The sequence below is a fragment of the Mixophyes fleayi genome, chromosome 1 (genome assembly GCF_038048845.1).
Source record: "Mixophyes fleayi isolate aMixFle1 chromosome 1, aMixFle1.hap1, whole genome shotgun sequence".
NCBI classification, from domain to species: domain Eukaryota; kingdom Metazoa; phylum Chordata; class Amphibia; order Anura; family Limnodynastidae; genus Mixophyes; species Mixophyes fleayi.
In genome coordinates, this window is record NC_134402.1 from 145,609,469 (window position 1) to 145,634,755 (window position 25,287).

The 25,287-nt window shown below is 38.9% G+C and overlaps 1 protein-coding gene across 1 annotated transcript; it reads left to right on the forward strand.

The window, feature by feature from the left end:
- Positions 1-1,755: 1,755 nt before the first annotated feature.
- Positions 1,756-24,965, forward strand: EIF4E (eukaryotic translation initiation factor 4E). The gene is made up of 7 exons (XM_075201453.1): positions 1,756-1,877; positions 12,813-12,904; positions 18,997-19,092; positions 20,294-20,357; positions 20,588-20,701; positions 22,473-22,612; positions 23,820-24,965. The coding sequence occupies exons 1-7, from the start codon at positions 1,860-1,862 to the stop codon at positions 23,932-23,934; spliced, it is 639 nt and encodes a 212-aa protein (XP_075057554.1). The 5' UTR covers positions 1,756-1,859; the 3' UTR covers positions 23,935-24,965.
- The last annotated feature ends 322 nt before the right edge of the window (positions 24,966-25,287 follow it).

Genomic DNA, 25,287 nt, shown 5'->3' on the forward strand with positions numbered 1-25,287 from the left:
TCAGAACTGTGCTCAAGTCCTGTGCTCTTTTAAAACGTGAATCATGACTCAGACCCCTAATGTATTATGATACTAATGTGTAGTTTATTTTAAATTTGAAAGAGTAGCAAGGCCATTAATTATTTAATTGAAATGTTTCAATCAGACCCATTGCCAGAGGTGTACAAAATCAAGCACCTAGCCATTCAGTCTCCATTTGCAAACATTTGTGGTACAAACTGAGTCATTCTGAAGAGCTCAGTAATATTAAACGTGGTACTGTGATAGGATGCCACCTTTGTAATAAGACGGTTCATAACAATTCATCCCTGCTGAATATTTCACAGTAAACTGTGATATTATTAGAAAGTGGAAGCATTTAGGAACAGCAGCAACTAAGCCACGAAGGGGAAGACCACGTAAAATCACATAGAGGGGTCAACAACTGCTAAAGTGCATGGTGCATAAAAGTCCCCAACACTTTGCCGATTCCATAGCTGAAGACTTCCGAATTTAGACTGGCATTAATGTAAGCACAAAAACTGTGCAGTGGGAGCTTAATGGAATGGGTTTCCATGGCCGAGCAAATGCATGCAAGCCTCACATCACCAAGCAATGCCAAACGTCGGATGGAGTGGTGTAAAGCACACTGACACTGGACTGTGAAGCAGTGGAACATGTTCTCCAGAGTGACAAATCACGTTTCTCTGTCAGTCAGATGGGCGAGTCTGGGTTTGGCAGATGCTGGGAGAACGTTACCTGCCTGACTGCATTATGTCAACTTTGAAGTTTGGTGTAGAAGGGATAATGATATGGGGCTATTTTTCGGTGTTTTGGCTAGGCCCCTTATGTCCAATGAAGGGCAATCCTATCGCTTCAGCATTACCAAGTCAGCAACAGTTTGGGAAAGGCCCTTTTCCATTCCAAAATGACTGTGCCCCAGTGCACAAAACCAGGACTACAAAGACTAGGTTTGATGAGTTTAGTGTGGAAAAACTGGACTACTCCACACAGAGCCCTGACCTCAACCCCATCAAACACCATTGGGATGAACTGGAACTGAGATTGAAAGCCAGGCCTTCTCGTCCAACTTCAGTGCCTGAACTCATAAATGCTGTACAGATTGAATGGCCACAAATTCCCACAGAAACACTCCAATACCTTGTGGAAAGCCTTCCAAGAAAAGTTATTACTGCAAAAGAGGGTAAAACTCCATATTAAAATGTATGTATTTGAATACGTCATTACAGTCCCTGCTGGTGTAACGGTCAAGTGTCCGAATACTTTTGTCCACATAGTGTGTGTACATGTATGTGTGAACAAAAGATATTTGTCTTACAAAAAAAGTCCTATCTGTCCTGTAAACTAATAAATGACAATAAAGAATTCACTTGGGTAGAAACAAATAATAAAGTCCTGACAACACTGACACGATGCAGAGTAGCGTTACCTAACATACAACAAAAACACTAACAAAAAATGATGCCAAGGACATTGTGAGTTCGGTACTAAAGTATCACGTTCTAAAAAAAAAACCATGGTTCAAGTTCAAAGCTGGTTTCAGTTTGTAGATCTTACAGAACGCCTCCCGTGTCCTTCATCGCCAGCCTACCCATAAGCCCGGACCCATGACGTAAGGCCTCTTACGTCACCCGACAAAGAGACCTTCCCCTCTACAGAATGAGGCGACTGCCTGCACAGGAGGCTAAACTACAACTCCCGGCAGCCTCGGAGGTAGCTGTTGGGCGGAGCAGCGCAAGGCCAACTCTGGCCGGACATCACGTGATACGCCCCAAACCAACCGGGTTTGAATATTTTTTTTTTTCCTCCTCTCCTCTTCTTCCCTGCCAGCGGCTGCTGTGCAGTCACATCTATCTAAAATGGCGACCGTGGAACCGGTGAGTGGATCAGTGACCCAAGATAATTAATACATAAATACGTATGAACGGGTGGTGACAGGGTTTAATGGCCGCTCGGAGTGGTGTTAAGAAGTCCGGGGGTGCTGTAGCGTGGCCCCCGGAATTAGAGGAGGAGGAGCCCAGAGCAGCGTGCCTCTTTAAGGAATAGCAGGCTGCTAATGCCTCGCCACTGTCCTCGTCAGCTCTTGGCCACGAGTCTTTCCTCGCGTCCTGTGGCAGCTGTGCCCACCCGATCTATACGTACTGGAGCGGGGGACACTGACGCGCGCTGCTGGTCCGCGATGTGCCTGTCACGCGGCAGTGGGCGCGAGGAGAGGGCCGCGTGGCGGGCGCCTTAGGAAAGTGGGCTGTTCGCACAATACATATGGAGCCCTGTGTGCCCTACTCGTCATGTGTCTGCCCTCCCCCCACGATGTGTCTCTGGCCGCCTTCCTCTCCATTCAGTAACTCACTTCCTCCTCACACTAACAGCAGCGTGGTGTCCTCCCGGCATCCCTGGCCTTATAGGGGATGGCAGCCAGGGGCAGAGACATGTTGCATCAGGGAGGCTCCTTTCTCTTTACCCTTTACAGTGTGGAGTGACTGACGTTAGAGGTTTTATGCCAAGTAACAAGTGCAGTATGCTCACTCTGGGTTCCTACTGCTGGAATCTGCTGTTACTTCGATTGGAACTGAACTTTTTAGGTTAACGTTATGTACAGCACACGTGTAATTAACAGGTCTTTCAAAACTTGAGAACATATGTTTTCAGAACTTTGTAGTTTCCTTTAAGAAACTGATGCAGTTGACTTGTTTGCTGTCTAGTGTATTTGCCATCTAGATGTCTTTAAGTGAAGTTTTGCTGACATACTGTGCATACATTGTAGTAGTTTATTTATGTTCTTTCGTTTCTTTAAAAAGTGTACTAAAGTTGACAATCCACAATACTAGTGAAGGGAGTTGGATAAACTATAATAGTTCTGATGTGCAGGGATTACGAATGAGCACAATTGAGCAATATATGAGTAAAACCATATTAAGTGTGCACTTTACTTAAGTGTATATATAAACACAACTTTTTTTTTTTATATATACAAAAACTCTCTCTCTCTCTCTCTCTCTCTCTCTCTCTCTCTCTCTCTCTCTCTCTCTCTCTCTCTCTCTCTCTCTCTCTCTCTCTGTATGTGTGTGTATATATATATATATATATATATTATATACACACACACACACCCTATTGTGGCTAGCACCTTTGTGGCTTTTAAGGCCTAGATTTTAGTTTTAATTGCTTTTATGGCCTTTTCATAAATAGAAACATTGAGCTTTACAATAATAACACAGTAGTACATAATAGCTAAAGAAGCATTCATTTTCAGCATTTAATGCACATTCTTAAATAATGTTTCATTTGCACATTTAATACAGAATTCGTGTAATGTGAACAAATTAACCCGCACACTTTAGAAAGTTCACTTGAAATTACAACAACTGCAGCCTTCTGCAGAATACTGTATAATGGAGTTCTATGGGATTGCTTATTAAGTATATGGAAAGCTATGCTTCAGGTAATCTTTGAGATTCAATAATGAATTTGTTTCTAATGCTTTGAAAGCGTAGACAAAGTAAAAGATTCTGATGAGTTCTAAGATGTTTAAAAACCCACAATAAAAGGTTTGTGCAGACTTGGAGAGCAGAAAAGCAGCAATGGTTTAGGTAATGTGGAGCGCAATTACTTACAAAACTTTCTAAGTGTACCTACACACACTTGTAAGTTAACAGGCATTCCATTTGTGAATTTGCTATCACCAACTCATCTAGTAAGTAATTTCTTCCATAATGTAATGGCTATTTAGAGGCTTTGGTGTAATGAAATTGTATATGTATTAGGCTTGGTACACACTACAGTGTTTTCAGGAGAGTATCGGGCCAATCAGACAATAAACAACTGATTGGCCCAATATCGCAGTATTGTGTAGCATGGAATCGTTGATTGAGATTTTCAAACCGAACTGAAAATCTCGTTTTACGATGGAACAATGTCGTTCCAATTCTGCAGTGTGTATGCACTTTGCAAAATTTAGCTGACATCACCTGTCACTGGAGGAGCTGGAGTCCAGGGGTGCTGCAAGGGTGTCCTGGCTAAGTCTATACAGGGATATTTTTTAACCGGTCACTGTCCGAGCTCAGTCTTACAGATACATCCTGTATCCTGGCACGCATAAGGTGATAGAACAGGGAACTTAACCATCAGAGGCAGCACAAAATACAAGGTGGTCTGAAACATTTTGTATCTGGCTCAGTTACAGCTCAAGGAATAAGTTACAGAGCAGCCCAGCAGATAGCTGTCCTGGGGGTAACACCATCCACATCCATAGAGAGAGTAGCCAGATCCAGATAGGTACCCAGGGCCAGTAAGGTGGGTGACCAGATCCATAGCCTGCTGCAAACTCTCCACAAGTCAAGTATCCAAATATGCCTCAATCCAGAAGCCAAATACCAGCGCTAGAACGGCACAAGACAGGAGAAGCTGCCATAACTGATTCAAGTCAGGCAGTGTGATCACCCACAGCCTTATGTTGAGGGTTGGGGTGTTCCTGCGTCCCAGAGGAATCGGGGATAGGGTGAGCCCCAAAAACGGACACAGCAAACAGTCACAAGTTTGGGGTGTTGGGCACAGTGTTTTTTTTGGGGAAAGGGAATTAAAGATGGACAGAATGTGGTAGAGACAGTTGGTCTGAGGGGGTGAACAGTTTTGTACATTATTACTTCTCCTGATTCAGTTGGGGCACAGTCAGAGGTGAGTGGGAGCTATATTATAAGGGTACAGTATTCGGTGTTCTATAGAATTTGTAGCACATAATCTATGCTGATTCTGGAGGACCCTGCCCTTAGTTTTAGAGTGTGTTTACCTGATAAGGGTATGTTATCCCCCCCCCTATCATAGATCAATGCTGTCAGCAGTCCAGAGCAGAGGGGTGTGATTCCCACTAGATCTGAAGGTAATCATGTAAATCGGGTATATTGTGTACACATGAATCGGCATGCTGATTGCGACTTTTTTCCCTGTTGTCGGTAAAATCGTTAAATATATCGTATCGGGAAATTTTTTTGTAATGTGTACCCAACCTTAGTTTTGCAGTTAGACTACCATAACAAGTTTAATAATTATAAAAAACATATATATTGATATCTGCGAACTTTAATTGTATTTTTTCAAAGCCTATTTATTAATGTGGAAAGAGGAAGATTGCTTGCATTCTTGTACATTTATGCATTCCAGTGGTTCAGGGGAAATAAAACAGTGAACTTGCATACTTTCCCTCTCTCTGTTGGCTTATAAATCCATCTAAATTTAGATTTGCACCGTCTGTCTTCCACTGAAACATTTTCTAGTAATCTGAGTAATAAGGATTTTGAAAGTCTTATTGCCAAACTTTTGATATTTTCTTTAAATTCATAAGTAAAATACTTTTTACATAGTAAGTTGTTAAAATTGGAAAAAAAAACAATAAGTGCACAGAGTACAATCTCATAAAAAAAATTTTTATTGATCCAGTCGAAGGCAACAAAATATGTAAAGTTTCCAATTTAGACTCACTGGGGAATTCTTCCAGATTCAGAGAATTTATCAATTGCCTCCACAATATTCTCTACTAATAATAGCTATAGATTGCTTGTAAGCAGTGCCGGATTAAGGTAATGAAGGCCCCTTGGCTAAGGGGGCTTCCATTCCCCCGTGAGGGCCCCCCCAGTGAGCCGCCCCCCCCTCCCCCGGTTAGCCGCCCCCACCCACCAAGGCACTTGCCTCCTCCTGGCAATGCAGTCCTTCCCTGGCGCGCTGTACGCTCTTTACTCTCGCGTGAGACTCACGAGATCTCATCAGTAAGGAGACTACAGCGTGCCGGGGAAGGACCACAGTGAAAGTGCTCAGCAGCATTGATCGCGCCGGGGGGCGCCCCCGACCGATCAATACTGCTGTTGAGCACTTACAAGGGCCCCCTGAATGCCCGTGGCCCCTGGGCTGTAGCCCAGTTAGCCCTATGGTTAATCCGACCCTGCTTGTAAGAAAGGCACCCAATCCATTTTTAAACTGTTTGGGAATTTGCCATCACCACCATGTAGCAATCATTACTGTAAATGACCCCTTCATATGCTCATGGTGAGACCACCTTTCTTCCTATCAAAATTGATGACCCCTTGTATCTGTATGGTCCTTGGTAACAGTAATTCCTTATTCAGATCTTTCGTATTGACCCCAAATACATTTCATTTATCCCCTTTTGATGCATCTCCCTGCTTGGAACTACTCCACTTTCTTATTCATATTCACAAGTCCTTCTCCATCTCAGTTTTTATCAATTGTATTTCATTTAATGTGTAAGCATACTGTATTAACTTGGTATTGGAGCATAACCCCACACATCTCCATTAATTTTCATCTGTCATGGTGTTGCAGAAATATTTAGAAAATCTGGACTACAAGTTCCATTTTGCTTTGTGTTATTAATCCTACATCGCTTAGGGTCATCCACAGATATGGACACCATATATTCTAGGTCAGTGATGGGCAGCCTGATACACATCAAAAGCTGCATATTAGTCTTGATCTCTGCAATAAATTAAAACTATATATTTAATCATGCGCTTAGAATAGTTTGCACACACACTCAGAGCCCCCAACTCCCCACAGTGGCCGCTCACTGAAAAAGCACACGTATGATCTTTAGAGGCACATTTAAAACCATAGATCATACTTGCCACTTACCCTAAAACACTTCTGGTCACTCCTCAAATTCCCAATGTCCTTTAGACATCACATTAAATGCTCTTCAAATCCCTCTTCTTCACTCACTAGCAGTGCCAGCGACCACCCACTAGAAATCTAATGATAAAGCACTGCTTGTAAATTCTTTGTAACCTTAGTTTAATGAGGTAAGCAGGAGACATACAGGTGTTTCCCAAAGGCTACAGAAGTCACTTGATGTATAAGTCAGCCGCTCTGGACAAAGACTCCAAGTTCACTGGTGTTATCTGCTTTATGACCTCATGGTCAAGAAGCAATAATAAGAGCTGAGGCCACCGAGTCATAAACAGGGAAGAATGTGGGAGAAACAGGTGAGTGCTAGGCAGGCTGCAGCATCCCTTATTCCAATTGTTGCCCATTTCTTTGTAAGTAAAAATTTTTAGTACTGTTTGTAGTACTCGGTGCAGTCTGATGGTCTTAAATTCTGTTTGTCACATCTAGTAGTTTTAAAGCTGCAATAAGATGTTACTAAAAATGTTCTATAGTCTTTATTACCAGTAAACTTGTTTTTGGCCAAGCAGTATTGCAGAAGGGATTTATAATGGCCCAAACCTAGTAAAATATATATATATGTAAATAAATAGTTGAATATGAAAATGTGACCTTGTTTTGGCATGAGTGCGCAAAATAATTTAGGAAACAAAACAAAAAAATAGATATTTTAACAACTACAGGTATATCTTGCCAAATATATATCTGGTGGTATTTCATGGCGAGCTATTGTGGAGAAAGTTCAATATGTTCTAAAGTATACTCTACCTTTTATTTTTTAAACTGTTAATGTGCAAATATGAACGCTGGTGTAAGTTATTCGCTAGATATGCTTTACTACAGAATGTATCTAACATTTCCTAAAAATATTGGTTGAGAAGTTGCTGGGTGCCAATTGGTGTAGCAGTCAGAGTACCTGCAGCTTCCTATAGGCAAAGAACAGACTGCTGAACAATGGTGTATGCATGTTGATGATAAAAGGTGATACACAGGAAAAAAAAGAAAAATAACTATCGGCGCTGAATAAATCAAAATATAAAATCTCTTTAGATAGAAACAAAAAAATAGGAAAATTGTAGTTCTAGATTGCACCTTAAAAATGTATCACAGAAACCATTATGAGTCAATATAAAGACATAATGTGTATCGGTACGAATAAATATTTAAGGAACACCTAGCCAATTGAGGTAAATCCTTTACGAGTGAACCAGAGCATTGTATAATGCAGTAAAGTTGTGGTATATATTTTAGGAACAGTTAAGTTCCTCTGGCACATTACTTGTGAAGCAATAGAAAGAGACTGGCAGCAGATTCTCACTATTCCTGCAGGGGAAGTCTTGTACCTTAGTTCTCAAAAATGTAATAATCCTCTCCATTCACCAGTAGACACAGTACCTCCCAGCTTCCAAGTAATTTTTTCTAGTAGATATATCCTTTACCACATTTCTTTGTTTGGCAAGCAGTTTCATCAGGAGTGATGTGACATTTGACTGTTTCTATAATATATATCACACCATTACTAAACTAGCATCATCATCATCATTTATTTATATAGCGTCAACATATTCCGTAGCGCTTTACAATTGGGGACAAACATAGTAAGCTAATAAACAAACTGGGTAAAACGGACAAAGAGGTAAACTATAGAGTGTTTCGGTTCTCCTAAAGTATTTATCTAATATTGCCACTGTGTTCCCTACTTTTACTGATACATCTTATGTCTATATATTGACTCACTCAGTAGCTACAATATATTCTCTGATACGTGTATTTGTTTTAATATATTTTAGATTTTTACAGTAAATGTAGTGATGGATTTTTATCTACGCATGGGCAAAAGCTTGAAAGGGACTTGTCTCTGAAACTTTGCATCCTTGTGCCACTCTTTATTGATATTAAATATTATACACCTATGATCTTTTGTTTAGTTGTCTGTTGTTGTAGTATGGACTCTATTCCCTACTTATTCTTGATCGGCCAGGCATATGCAGTCCTCTGTTTATGGGTAGCTCCCACCACAGTGTCATCTGGCTGATATAAGCGTTTGAACAGAGTGCTAAACTGCTCAATCCTGAAGTCATTTGATTTGTTGCATGTGAAAGCCATGAGAGGACTGTAAATGCCTGGCCTACCATAAAGGAATTATTACCATTTATTTATATAGCACCATTAATTCCGCAGCGCTATACAGAGAATTCACTCATATCAGTCCCTGCCCCACTGGGGCTTTCACCGTAGCACCTGGAGGAAACCCATGCAAACGCGGGTAGAACATACAAACTCCTCACAGATAAGGCCATGGTTTGGGAATTGAATTCATGACCCCAGTGCTGTTAGGCAGAAGTGCTAACCACTCAGCTGCCGTGCTGCCCATATGCAGGAAAATGTGCATCTTGCAAATGATTTGACAAAGGGTAGGTGTTATCCTAGAATTTTGGATCCACACTTATGGCTACATTGAAACCTGCCCAGTGTAGCTTGTGTTCTTGCAAATTGCTTCAGGCTTTCTTACCCAGAGAAGATATCGGCACTGGCCACAATGACTAGCTTCCAAACTATAGTCGTCCCAGGCATCAGGCCTCCACGGTTCTACTATTTGGAAGGAGAGGAATTTGAGATAGAGATTATATGTGTGTGTGTGTGTGTGTGTGTGTATATATGTATATGTGTATATATATATATATATATATATATATATCTATATCTCCTGTGTTTAGCTGTAGCGATGTGAAATACACCTGAGACGCATGTCTGGTGATGTGACTTGCTACACTTGAATCTACTCCAAGTTGTATTTGCCAGGAGTAAGGGGCCCACATTTAAGATGTACTCAACTCTAAATATGGCCGCATTGTGATGCTTAGTATGGAAATGTGTGCTTTTACATGCTGTTGATGAACGTGTCTCCAACTCTTTATGCATCCATTACTTCCTAATAACTGCATAGAGATCTGTAAATTTGCAATTCATCCCAATGCTTGGGCAAAAGAGAGCGTCACTCTGAAGTGAGGACGAATTATCTGTCTTAAGATATTTTAAAGGAGCTTTCACCTTTTATTCAGTGATTGCATTGTTCATAGTTTTCTGTGTCCCAGTGACCAATCGTGAAATATTTACTTCACTATTTATGGGTGCCTTCATAATATATATTTTAAAAAATTTCTTAATATTAATATAATGTGTTACTTGTTAATATAGGGTAAAATACACACTTGGGGAAAACCTACCTATTCAAACAAGCTTATAATATTCCTCAACCACCATCTTAACCTCACTACCTTTAGCCTGTTACACAATTTCACAGAAGACAACTACCCCCGGACCAACATTGTTGTGTGACAGGATCATTTAGCTTATGAGTCACCTTACCTTTGCAGTCTGGCTGGGCCAAGATGCAAAATGTATACTTAACCTCATGTGTCAATCTCCCATTGTCCCATAGATTGTAAGCTTGCGAGCAGGGCCTTCTCACCTCTTTGTCTGTTTTACCCAGTTTGTTTATTAGTTTATTACGTTTGTCCCCAATTGTAAAGCGCTACGGAATATGTTGGCGCTATATAAATAAATGATGATGATGATGAGTGACAGAGCAGGGACTTGTGGTCTCTATGTCCTGCTTCCCTAGTACTTGACCCTAGTACCTAGTCCCTCCTTGATTCCATCTCGCTGTCTTTGTCACTGTTAGAAATGCATAACCCAGTCCCTTAGCAACCAGCCAGCTCCTGGCTTCCTATTGATCAGAGTTCCCAGAGAGTTGGCTGCACAACGGTGTCCCGGGTGTGGGGTCAGACCGAGGGATGGGGCAACTAATATTGCGTCCTGCAGTACCTGGTCATATTTGTAAACCGCCCTATAGCGAGTTGATGTGATCACTGTTTATTTTTAAAGCCCCTCACTTCCCTGTTACTAGTTTGGTATGTTAAGTTCTGTTCATTTGACTGACCTGTTGAACATCTGTGTGGGTGGGAATTACTCATTTTTATTTTGTGTTCATTACAGGCTGTTCGTCAGACATTTATATGTTGGATTTGTTCTCTAGCTGATGGAAATAATAGACCATTCTAGATGGTTTTAAAAGTGCTGTAGGTGAAAGCATTGTGTAGAAACAGTAAAGTCTGCATTTGTAGATGCTGTCAAGCAGATCATTATTTCTAGTTTTGTAAAGCAAGGCCTTCTATATATTTTTGCTTGTTTGCAGTGAAAGCTTCCTCAGCATTGTTTGAAATTTTACAAAGCCTGCAGTCTTTTTGAAGAGTGGGTGATTTTTTAAAGTTTCCATAAAACCAAATGTCATCACTAAGCTTAATGTAGAAATAGTTAATGTATGTAGTATGGATCTCAGTATGCTTTAGTGGCTGGTGAACCTAATTGTGTTTTATGGCAAAGACACATGAGCATATTTCTTTCTTCTCGATTGTGTGCAGTTCATCACAATATACTTAGTAGAAGATCTGTAACTGTTCACTGAAACCTGTTATGTGCTATTTTTAGTTGCACTGTAATGTTGATTGGCTAACAGTTGCAGGTTATTCAAATCTCACCTGTTCATAAGAATTTCCAATTACAGACACATACTTGAAAACAAGTCCACAACAAAATAATTTGCATAATTACATGCAATGGCACATGGCCAATGTCTTTCCCCTATTTCGCAGTGCATGCTTTAAGGATTGTGCATCACTAGCAGCTGTACCTGTTTGTCTTGTGGGCAGGACTAGTGTTTTGCAGATCAGAGGGGGACTGTTGAAGGCTTTGATGACTTTGTGAACCACCTATCAATTGTATTTAAAGCACAAGATTTAGAGATCGTACAATAGACTTTTCCTCACTGGACCAATGGTCAACCACAAATAGCATAAGTTTCATTCAGGTTCCATTCTGTAAGTCTAAACACAACATTTCTTTATAATGATTGAGAGCATTTTTTTTAGGTCAACTTAAACTGGTAAATGTATAACCACTCTTGTGTACATAGCCTAATGTTAGCATAGTAAATACCAACCAATGTCAAACTTTAAGTTTTGTGTCGAGTTCTTCTGTAAGAATGATGGAAACAGCAGACTAAAAGATAATTTCCCAGTCTCTACATATGAATCCACCACTTTGCAGTCTTTATAGAGCATTTGTTACTTGGGATTTTGGGGGGCTCTGGCTTTTTGGTGCTCTGAAGAGATGCAATACAGTGTTCTCCCCAGAAAATGTTGCCAGCTGGGTGGCAATAAGAAGCAGCCGGGTGGGGGCAGTATAATACTTTGTAATAATAATGAATAATGTTGGAGGTTATTGCGGACTCCTTTCAGGACTGGTCAGACTGGTGGTCAGTGTTCTAACACACACAGCTGGCTGTTGTGCTCACATACTGTCTGTTCTAATAGGAGAAACAATGGTTTACTTCAGGCGTCCAACCAGCGGCCCTCCAGATGTTGTAAAACTACAAGCCCCAGTACTTTCATAACATCTGGAGGGCCGCTGGTTGGACAGGCCTGGTTTACTTTATTATAAGGACACCTGTTGGGCTCCAAGAGCTGGATGGTAAGTAAAACCAACCAGGTGGAGCACCCGGGAAATCGGTGCTGGGGACAACAATGCAAGATAAAGCATTTTGATGCATTATCTGATGCAAAAGTTTGTTGTATTTTAATATCTGAAGTTGCCATACTTTCTCTTTCATTTGTTAGCAATTCTGTCTGTTTTACTGGTGTTTGCCAAAACAATTGCTGTATGTTCTGTGGAATAGAGGTTAACATATTTTTCTTTGGCTTTTCATAAAATGTTTACTTTTAAGTTGTTGATCTGATGTATATTTCTTAGGGCCCTTACCCACTCAAATGCCAGCTACAAACATATCTGTCATGCGGTTGGTAATGCAAGTAAAAACATGTATTTTTGACTATTTACTCTGCATCTTGTAACTAATGTTGTTTTTGTAAATTTTGAATGCAAAAAAAAGGTAATTTTAGGTTCTTTTAAAACAACACAGATTTATACTAGATATGTTTATTTTGGGTGCTACACAAGGTTAACTGCTGCCATTATGAATGTGTATAACCTTTAAGCACACCTGGAAGTGATGGTGAAATGACTTTGTGGTTTGTATTACTTACATTTAGTTACAGCTTTTTAACTTTTACATTTTGTAGGAAATTGTCGTTCCCCAAGAAGAAGAGAAAACAGAGACTAGTCAGGAGATTGTAAACCCTGAGCACTACATTAAGCATCCACTACAGAACAAGTAAGAAAAGTTTTATTTTCAGAAATGTGAAACAGACTTTTGATTTGTATATTGGTGTGGTATTGCAAATGGTCAGATTGCTGAGATTGTTCTTTTACCTAGACACTGTTTAAAAAAAAATGTATTCATATATTCAACTTGTATTCAGCAATAGTAGCTGAGATGGTCTTTCACTGGTTGTTTAGGATAATTTTACCATTGTGGAGATGCAGGGGACTTTCTTCCCAAAGGGCAACTCGCACTATACTGCGTTTTGAAGTTGCAATTTCTCCTTTACTACGGTACTTGATATCTTTTACTCCCTGTAGGATTTAGAAAACCTCCCAGAGCCATTATACAAGGCCCCACTCTATGTTAAAATCTCATCAATCATTTGATTCCTATTACTTTAACTCTCATTAATGGAGATGCCTAAAATATTGGCCAACATTCTGTCACCTGGACTTCCTAAGGCGATGCCCAACAATTATTCACATAGACCAGGTGTGTTTTATGCCACCGGTATCTGTACAAACATACAGTAAACCTACAAAAAATTGGGTAGATGAGTGCATAATTTTATCCATCAAAATGGACAAGGGATTCAACTCTGCTAGGAAGTCCCTTTTGACAATTCACAGTAATTCGGTGTCCTACTAGGTTTAGTTGACATTTATTTAGAAAACCTGGAAGTTCCACTGTCTCCACCCAACAGCAGTTTGTTAAAGGTGGTAACTGAACTTTGCTGCTTTTATGCTGTGTGTCAACTGAGGCAGTTCACTTTTATACTCTTCCTGGATGATGGTGCAGTGCTTGAGCTACCCTCTACATTGGGATGCTACTTTTTTTTAAATACCAAAGTCTTTTGAAATTGCAATGCATCAACCAGGTTTCGCTTTTGAAATTCACACCGACCAAAGTAGTCTTATTTGTTCTGAGTTGCCCTTTTCCTTATCGGGTTGAGTTAACTCATTAAAATATATTTTCCTTCCCAAATTTTAGTACATATTTTACATCTACCCTGTGTAGGTAGGTTTGCTTAAATGCATTCTGTTTTAACTGAGGTCTCCTTAATACACTTGCGTTATGGTTTGACAGGTGTGCTGACCTAGTCAAACTCCCCACTAGCCACAGTCCTTGGAGTGGATATTTCAGGCCCTAAAGATGGTGGGGAATTTGGCCAGCAATGTGTTATTTTTTAACCTGTGGCTGTGTCCTAAGTCTTACGACCCAGCAACTACACTAGCGGTTGCATGCTCACTGACTTCCCTCTCTCATTTGGTTAACTGGGGAACAGCTTCTCAGGAACTATGAATAGAACTTTGCCATCAGTGTGTGTTGAAAGAGTGTTTTAGCACTTAGACACATGTTGCCACTTAGGTCTTCTAATATTCCACTGTGGCTTAACCTCAAAATCCCTGAGCTTTTGTCATTTTTGTATGTGGCATATTGGTCTTCAGTGGCCAAGAAGATATTCTAACAGGTATTAATTTACAGCACAATATCTATCTTTGCTGATTGAGTTTGTCATCCGTTAAGAATCTGTATCCTTAACTTTTTCATGGGGGTCATTTTCCAGGTAGTCTGCAGACATGGTGTGTGTGTTGACTCTGTGGACAATTTGGGGGAGAGCAAGTACCTGACATCAGTATTATATACATTGTGCGTCCTGTTTTACTCCTTCTTTATAACTATAGAGAAATAACTATATTTATTAAGAGATGCTACCACTTGACTTTGTAGACCGCAAGAACAGAGATGCCCAGAGGCAAGAAGTCAATGCCATGTACTCGCATGATACTGTTCTCTTTTTATTTTTGTATTGATTTATTAAAATCATAATCTTTGTATCATATTAAAATATGAGCATAAAACATTTGACCATTAAAGCCAGAGAACTATAATTAAATAACTAATAAACAATAAAAATTAAATATTTGTATTGTGGATGTGAATTAAAACTTGGAGCTGAGTGCCAATTTATGATATTATACTCACCTGGTAATAGAAATGCAACTTCAGTTGCATCATGAGTCCAGATATCACAATGAAATGCTAATCTCCTCACAGATATTTGTATAGATTTTTCTAGGGCTAAAGCGGGCATATCCTGCCTTATAAATATCAGGGAAAGAAAGAAGAGAGCTATTATAATACTTCAAGATATTTATAGGTTAGTGCAACATCACTCACTGACCCATATTTATATACAATGAAAATAAGGCACTTTGGGGTTTAATTACTATGCGATGGTTCTGTAAATCCGGCGCTTTGAAGTTATTTTCTCCAGACGGCAATTTTATTACAGACAAAACCCGATGGGATTTGTCTTTAATAAAAGTGCCGTTTAAAGAAATTACTTCAAAGCAGCGAGAATCGGTGGTTCTACGGAACCGCTGCATAGTAAATATACCCCTTTGTCTTGGATAGGTATATTCAGAATGTGTTGCTTAATGTAGTGCACTGTTGTAAATGTGATTGTACTATTAAGTATTAATTTTTTAAGGTAGATTTAACGCTGGGTAACAATAACTGTATATACCAGTGTTGGCTAACCTGTGACACTCCTGGTGATGTGAAAATACAAGTTCCAGCAGTAAGCTGTTATATATTGGCAAAGAATGCTGGGACTTGTAGTTTCACAACACCTGGAGTGTCACAGGTTAGCCAACACTGGTATATACTGATATGTCAGCATCTATCCTAAAGATAGGTTATGATCCGCTGTTGAGTGTCAACTAGTTGATACTTGTGATTTAAACTTTCTATTTGCAATATTCCATAATCCAAGTTAAGAAGGGTAATGGGACGATATGCTATTACGTTAAGATCTTTACCAGGTTTTAATATTAAAAGTAATATATGCTTTGTTAAAGTTTGTCAAGATTTATGAATGGCTTGATAAAGTTCAAGCAGTGTAGGGGCTACTTCCACTTGCAGACTTCTATAATATTCAGATGTAATATCATCTGGTCCTATGGTCAGCAGAACGTCACTGGCATAAATCTTGTGCCTCTAATGATTTCATCACATATACTGATATCTACCACTCCTACAGAAATGCTCTGGACACTGCTAAACAAGCATACTACTTATCTCTCATCTATGCTCAGGCTTCTAACCCCAAAAGCCTCTTTAACACATTTAACTCTCTTCTGAATCCTCCTGCCCCAAATCCTCCAACTAACATCAGTGCACAGGATCTTGCTTCCTATTTCAAGGACAAAATAGATAAGATCAGGCTTGAAATGGTATCTCCCTTGACAAGCAATCTGCTCAATTCCTTTGTAGCACCCTCTGACACTCTCTCTTCATTTGATCCCACAAATGAAGTGGAAGTTTCTACTCTCTTCTCATCTTCCTACTCTACCTCTTGTCCTCTTGATCCCATTCCCTCACAAATTGGTATGTCCCTGTCTCCTGTGCTCATTCCCCCTCTAACTAAAATCTGTAATCTATCTCTTTCTACTGGTATTTTTCCATCACTATTCAAGCATGCAGTGATTACTCCCATTTTAAAAAAACAGAATTCTGACCCTAACTCTCATAAATTACCGCCCCAGCTCCCATGCCCCTCCAAGCTTCTCGAGAGAATTGCCTACATACGCCTCACACACTTTCTTACAGCAAACAAACCTATTGGATCCTCTTCAGTCAGGCTTTCGCTCTCAACACTCCACAGAGACTGTGCTGACCAAAGTTGTCAATGATTTGATCACAGAAAAAAATAATAACCAATACTCTCTTCTAATTCTCTTGGATCTCTCTGCTGCATTTGACACTGTTGACCACTCTCTCCTCATACAAACGCTACAATCCCTAGGTCTTGAAGGCACTGTCCTATGCTGGTTCTCATCCTACCTATCTAATCGCTCTTTCAGTGTTAATTTCTCTGGATCCACCTCTGCTCCGCTTCCTTTATCAGTTGGAGTACCATTCAGTTGGAGTGCTATTCTCTATCTATACCACTTCTCTTGGAAAACTAATAAGCTCCTTTGGATTTCAGTATCATCTCTATGCGGATGATACACAAATTTATCTATCCTCTCCTGATCTTTCACCATCTGTGTTGTCTCGCGTTACTGACTGTCTTTCTGCCATTTCATCTTTGATGTCTTCTCGCCAACTCAAACTCAATCTTTCAAAAATTGAATTAATAATATTCCCACCCAAAAACAGAAGCTTCCTGCCTGACATTTCTATTTCTGTCGATAACATGACCATAAATCCCACCCCGCAAGCTCGTTTCCGGGCTGCACCTACTTTGTGGAATTCCCTCCCACGCACAGTAAGACTTTCCTCTAGTCTTCAAACCTTCAAGCGTTCACTAAAAACCCACCTCTTCAGACGAGGTTATGATATTCCTCAACCATCATCTTAATTTCCCTAGATTACCCTATTACCATCCTCTACACTGCTAACGCAAGACAACAACCTTCTGACCAACATTGCAACACACATAGCCCACTCAGTACTTTTACCTTTGCAGTCTGGCTGGTCCATTGTGCAATATGATGTAGCACATGCCCTTGTGTTTCTAACTCCCATTGTCCTATAGATTGTAAGCTTTCGAGCAGGGTTCTTTTACCTCTGTCTGTATGTATTACCCAGTATTGTCTTATTAATGTTTGTTCCCAATTGTAAAGCGCAACGGAATTTGCTGGCGCTATATAAATAAATGTTGATGATGATGATGATCTTGTGAACTGGCATATTAAGGATATCTGCCACTATAATAATTTCTCAGTTAGTGGAGAATTTGGTGGTTTCTTTGTGTACTAAATTGAATAATAATACTTAAACACCTTCACTATTTCGTCTGGCTTTGTGATAAGTGTGTTTTGCCAACTCCGATTTGATTTCTACATTCAGCAGTTTTTGACATATTGGCTAATAAACTTGTGTGACTATCTTAAGAGGTTGTTACAACATTCTATCAGAAACCTAAGCGTTCTAGCAATTCAACAGCCTGTTACATAGATTTATATTTTTCATCACTTGCTCTGTTGTAAATAGATACATAATTGATATGTGATTCTGCATTACCGCCTTTGAAGCCTCCCAAAGGAGAAATTGATTATCCCAATTTATAGAGCAACAAAAAGATACCAGTGTAGTCCCCAGCGCATCTCCGCTCCAACAACTTGCCAAGCTTGAGTTAATCAACAAGCATTGAAAAAACAGAATCATTAGATAAACATGTTTCAATCAATTAGTTTTTTCCCCATATCTAACCATTATAAAGGTGAGCTGGAATTCAGTCATTGTTGAAAAGGTTTACAGTGAACTTAAGGCTAACAACTTATTTTTTTAAGAGAGAGTTTTCTGTAAAGTAGCATAATACATTAACAAACCAAATGTTCAATAACACTCTTGAAGGGTGTTGCTACTAGTTGGTGAGTCCGAATGTGGTTTTGCCTGGTTTATTTTTACAGCAGGCAAATTTGCTGCCTTAATTTATATCAAACTGAGGACACTTCTCCTTCTCCATAGAGCAGACTCTGTGGCCTCAGTGGTTCCTCTCCTTTCAGGCATGGATAACAAAGCTACCCCTTTCATATTAAAATGGGGGGATTGACATTTGTTGGCCCATGTCATCAAAGATGGCGCTCTACACACGGACTGGTCATAGGCCGACTCTGGGATATGGGGACCTGCCAAGCCCAGTGATATGACCGGGTGTAGGGTCTCTCTATGCTCACTGCTTGGATTGTCATCTGCTGTCTGTAGCCCAGGTAAAATGTGTCTTATCAAGGATGCCCCGCCCACCGGAAGTCACAAGTTTTGTTTTTTGTTCTTTTTTTTTACCAAGATGCTTTGACCAGGAGCACAGTCCCTTTATTAGTTGCATTTCTAGGACTCCCATTGAATGCTGCCTAATACAGGGGTGGGTAAAATAATGTAAAACTCAGGAGTCAGTACAGTCTTTTATGTAGCCAGGAAATGTGTATCCATTGATTTCCATAAAATTGACTTTCGAAAGTTGTGTTACCAGTAATCTTGACAAGAAAAGGTGCGTACTTGCACATTTATCTTCTGACAAAACTGTATAAATTAATCTGGTAAACCACACTTCAGACTGAATTGCTTTTTCCTGTTTGGTTATATTGCAGATGGGCCTTGTGGTTCTTCAAAAATGATAAAAGCAAAACTTGGCAGGCCAACCTTCGTCTAATTTCAAAGGTTGACACAGTTGAAGATTTTTGGGCGTAAGTATTATGATTGATTTTTGCCAGATTTTCTTGGAAGGAATGACAAAACTTTGTTACATATTTTGACATGTAAAAGGGAAAAGCTTTGTTTTTTTTTACTAAAATACACAATGCTATGCGGAGCTTCATCTTTAATATAAAATGTTATATGTTAAATTCTATAATATATATTTAACTAAAAAAGGGAACTCCACTGTCTCCACTATAAATAATGCCGCTGTCAGACCTTTAGATATTATTCTCATACATTGGATGGAATGGATGCTCACACTTGCATTGTAGCCTTAGGACTGGGTTGCTGTGGGTTGTTTACTAACCTTTTACCACATAGACATTATCAGACCAGTTGGTGTGTTAAACCAATACCAATTAAGACGTCATATTGGTCCTCATGCTCTCATTCCCTTTCTACAGTCATTTGAAGGGTGTAAATGAAAAAGTTCACCACTGTAGGCGATAGTGTAATAATGGCCTTGCTTGGTTTTGTCACATGGACTGGTCTGATAGCTATGTTGCAAGAAAGTTGGCGTACCACCCACCGACCACTAAAAGCGAATTGTGTTATTTCATATGTGATGGTCAATAAGAGACAGCCAGCCAGACTTTCTGCATGGAGCAATACTGCAGGTATGAGCATCCCCTCATCCCCCCTCTCCCCTGTATAAGCTTATTTCTATATATAGATAGATGGATGGATAGATAGAGATAGATATTATAAATTTTATAGCCCAGGCCTGTGAGACTTATTCACATAGCCCTGAGAAAATGGCAATAGGGAACAGCCCACAGGGCTCCAGAGAGGGGGTGGAGCTAAAATGCTGCAGATTTAAGTGTAGTTTTCAAGAACAGGCAAATCCGCCGTGCTTAGGTATATTACTCCCCTGCAGTGGCTGACCATATTAATCCCAATGTAACTCCTGTGTTAAAGAAGCACTTCCTGCCTTACGGTTTTGTAGAAATGGACAGTGTTCATTCAAACCATGCTGTCCTGCAAAAAGGTACCAGTGCTTATGCAATGCTAGAAATGTTATAGCTACAGCCATTCGTTTTATTTCCAACATATTTCTGGTGTGCAGGTTTTGGGCACATGTAATCCCCATGTGCATGAATTTGAATATTTGAACTAATTGTGATATTGAACGCTTTGCTTTTAATGCTTATCCTCTTATAATTTTTTTTTTTTTCCTCCTACTTTCAGGCTTTACAATCATATCCAGTTGTCTAGTAACTTAATGTCAGGTTGTGACTACTCACTCTTTAAGGTAAGTTCTGTCAAACGTCTAGCTCATTTGTGGCCAAAATGCAGCAAATTAATCTGCTGAGAACCAGTGACATACTTGTGACACTGCCTGAATTAGATTCATGATTTACTTTGTTCTATGGAATTTATAGGGTGCCTACTTAGTATTCGTTAATTCCACAAATTGGATTTCTCCATTGTGTGTTGAAGACGAAAGGTATACGTTGATGAGAAACTAATTTTATTTAACAGGATGGGATTGAGCCAATGTGGGAAGATGAAAAGAATAAGCGTGGAGGAAGATGGCTAATTACTCTTAATAAACAGCAAAGAAGGAACGACCTTGATCGGTTTTGGTTAGAGACGGTAGGTTTTTAAAGCTAAGGATGACATGCTTTTAACACAAATATAACTAATTTTCATGAAAAAATGTTATGCATGTGACAAGTTCATAACATAGTGCACTTTAGTGTTTTGTTTAAATTGGACCTGAAAATGGCAAGAAATCATCCATGAAACATAGTTCATTGATTCCCAATCACTGGCCCTCCACCTCTTTCACATTGCTCCTCAATGAACAATCACATTGTTGTGTGAGTGAGAAGGGACTGGCTAACCCTCTGCATAACAGTGCATATTTAATTAACAGTTGTAGTGTCTGGAAACATTAGTTCACAAAAAAAAAGAATGCGTCCAAGTCTTTGTTATCTGTATGGTTTGTTTCCCCGAAGCTTTTATTGGTAAAGCAGAGCGGGCATAGCAATAATAAATCTATACCATATATGTTATAACATTGTGTTCTGACATTTTGATGTTGCTTTGAGTTAAAATTGAGAATGTATTATTGTATTTTCAGCATGGAGGACCAAGAAAGTAAAGCCAGATAAGCCTTGTGGCTTTTACTGATACTATCCTCCTAGAGAAATTGGTAGAAGAACAGGCCTGATTACAAGACGTATACCAGACCTACTTAATCTACTAACACTATTGAGACACCAATGCAGAGAATACACAGGAAATGTTCACACACAAATATTCCTAAAAACAAATTCACGGAATATGTCTGTTGCATCAGTGGTTTATAATCGGTTTGTTTGTTTACACAGTAACAGCGTAAATGTTAGAAATAGTCACATTCAGGATTTGTTGTGGTTCATGTTAACAAGGATAAACAATATCTTCTGTATTAATGCTAGAGAAAACTGTTTGTAACTGTTCTCCCATGAAAAAATCCTCCCTGAAACAATATAATGTTGCAGAGTGCCGATGGGTTCATTTCTCAGGTGTTGATAGCACACAGTTGTATGGTTGCTGCGGCTAACCAATCGTATACAAAATTCCTCATCCTTGCTCTATTAAACTTCTCTTGGAGCCATATAATCCTATGACAGGTCTGCTCTGCATGGGACATCTCATCCTATTCTATAATATATACCATTTGATTGTGTATATTCCTAGTTTTTACTACTTAACCTATATACTACAGTTAAAATAAAAAAATATATTTAACCCAATGTGTAGCAGAGAGCCATCGCTGTCCTGGGGAAAAAACCCTCAAACTTGGCTTCATAAGTAATAATTATTATATATTTTTACTCTGACAAGATATCTCAAATGTGAAAATGGATCTGTTCACTCAGAATACTTCCAGTTATTAAGGGGCAAAAAGAGAATTTTTTTTTCATAAAAACTTAATAGATCGCTGTACTTTTACAAGTTCACTCACATGCAAATTTATACATTTTTTCTAAAGCTCTTTCATGTACAAATGCTGCCATTGCTCTAGGAGCCCTGTTTTTATTTGGGAACAATGGTAACAGTTACTTGATACATTTCCTAATGTATGTTAAATGCCCAGGCTTTGGTAGAACCGTAAAGGGAAAGTATAACAAAAAATATGCCAGGAACTCAGGTATTCCTACGGTGATATTAACTAGTTGCCATTTATATTTGAACATTCTAGCTATAGGCATCAATTTTAAGCACGATAGATGTGTTACAAAAAGTTTGCTTGCAGGAGTAAGAAGGATGGGTGGAGGTGCAGGGCAGTGTTTAGCAGCTTCACATTGAAGCACACATTGATTAAATGGTAAAAATGGACAATTCTGCATTTGATTTTAATTTAATTTTTTTTTAGCTCATGTGCCTTATTGGAGAGTCTTTTGATGACTACAGTGACGATGTATGTGGAGCTGTTGTAAATGTTAGATCAAAAGGAGATAAAATAGCAATCTGGACTACTGAATGTGAAAACAGGGACGCTGTTACACATATAGGGTAAGTTATTTTTTTAATTTTTTTTCAAGGGTCAATAACCCCAAATTCCTTTTAAATTTACTAACTAATATCTTTGGTGTTTTGGTAGTAGTGTAGGTTTTAAGAGAATTTGTTTTTCATTTTGAAGAAACTATTCTGATCCGAAGTTCTTTTGCATCAGAGCACCTATCCTTCTCTAGAATCACATGGACGTTGTTTCTCAAAATGTCATGCACATCCTAAATTCTTTCTGCAATCAGAAATGCAGTTAGAGCTTGTCCAACAATTTGTCCTACAACGCTATCGCTAGAGAGAAACTATATTGGAAGACTGCTTATCTAAAGGCAATTTGAACTAGTGTTCTGGTTTCTTACAGCATGATTCCAGGACTGTTTTATTTTTGCATTGGGTCTGTATTTAGAGTTGATTGAGTCCTAAGTGAATATGCCCTAAATTAGTTATGCACCTCTTGCCAAGCAGACAATGTTATATGTCTTGTTTGCCTAAATGCTAAATACAGCCTTTTAGCCATTTCTCTCCAAGAAGAAGAAGCAGCAGTGTTTTGTTACTTTATTAGCTTTGGTGGCAGGGAGTATTGTGTTTAAGATTTCCAATTGAGATTAGTGAGTTTAGTAGCACACAAACAGACTTAATTCAGGCATCTTCAAATATATTTAATGCAGCGTTTTATATTTGGAAAGGTCTATATCGAACATGTGCTGGATAGACTGCCATACGTTGTTCCTGCACAGCACTGATAAACAGCTCTACAGACACTTCTTGGATAGTCCTTTTTTTCATGCAGGATGTTCCATGCGTACAATAAAAATGTGGCTCCAGCTATACCTGATAGGTCACATACAAGAGAGGCATTCTGTGCACTGCTTAAGAGCCTGCTTTTAATGCTGAGAGTACAAAAAGTAATGTAAGCAAATGGACCTTGGCATGCTATCTGACAATCAATTACTTCAGGTCAATTTCAATGTTGCCTGCAATGTTCAATAGTGTTACCATCCTTAATGCACTATGCTGCAGGTGAGCTTGTGAACACTCTTCAAAAGGACAAGGACAAAGTACAAGGTTTCATCTTTGCCTTTAAAGTGCTTTGTTTTCAATCACTGCATGTACAGGACTATATGTCATGGTATGTGGTATTGGTACTTGTTTCTATTCTATGTTTTGTATAAAAACCTGCCCTGAATTGAAGTATATATTTTTCTCTTTATAGGAGAGTTTACAAGGAAAGGTTAGGACTTGCTCCAAAAGTAGTGATTGGATATCAGTCCCATGCAGACACGGCTACGAAGAGCGGCTCCACTACTAAGAATAGATTTGTTGTTTAAGAAGACGCCTTCTGAGTATTCTTTCATAGGAGACTGCGTCAAGCAATCGCGACTTGGGAGCTGTACCAAAGCCTCTACAAAAGCAGAGTGGACTGCATTAAAATTTGATTTCCACCTCAATATTGCTAAGATTTGTGAAAAGTCATTCGCCTTTTTGTCTTGTGCTATGTTCAATTCACTCACATTTTACTTTTTTTTTTCCCCTCTTATTTTTGGTAAAATAAGTTATCCAATCAAAACATTTCAATGCGCAAATGCCCTTCCTCCCAGTATCCGCAGTGGTTGCCCAGGTTATCTCTGTAATAGGTTGTTTTTTTTTTTGTTAAGTTCTTTACTATTACAGAAATATTTATCCGCAGGAATATGAATCTTCACATTTGCATTGTATGCAGTTACAGTAGTTTGCTGATTTGCAAGGCGGAGGATTAAAATGCATTCAAACTTCTCTAGCGATTCATTCATGGTTTTGTTTTGTTTTCTCATTTTATCAGCATTGTTCTGGCTGTATTTTGTGCTGATGTTGGCTGCTAGGTTTAATTTATTTGTTTCCCTCCTTGATAACATTAGTGATATTCTGATTACATTTTTTTTTAGCTCATGTAACATTGGTGATGAATCCGGGGGAAAAAAAACTAATGGGTTGAATAAAAGTGTTATTTTGTGCGTTTAGAAACATTCTTTAATTTTCTTTTTTTTTTATTTTTGTATGCCATTACAAAGCTTTGCTGCAAGTTTATGCATTTCGGTAGAATCAGTGACCTGTTTCTGTGATTTTCTTAAACATAATTGTGGATTTTATTTTATTTTTTTTAATGTGCATCATAATGACATTCCTTAATAGAAATAGTACGTCTTTGTTTTATTTTTTTATTTTTTTTTTGTATCCTATGGCGTATTTTAACACATTGTATTAGAGTATATTTTGCTTTGGTTATAAAAAAAAATGGCTCAAGTAGCAAAGCAGTCACCATATTAAGACAGTGTACAAAACTGTAAATAAAACGTGTACAGTGAATTGTCTTTTTAGACAACTAGATTTGTCATTTTTTTTTCATCTTTCCATGAGAGGAAATGTATCTGTTCCCTTCACTATGGCAACAGTGTACCAGATACTTGATTCTATAATAGGATACATGAACAACTAAATCTAACATTTGTTTCAATGGGGTTTAAAAGTGTCTGCTGCGGAGTGCCTATAACATTTTTTACTCTTGTGATTTCGTTTCTGTTAGTGTTTTAATGAAACCTCTGATTATATAGAACATAACTTATATTTCATTAGGTACACAATGTACTGCTCCTGTTTTTCCCACTTATTTTTCAGTTTGTATAACCTCAGCTGAGAAACTAGTT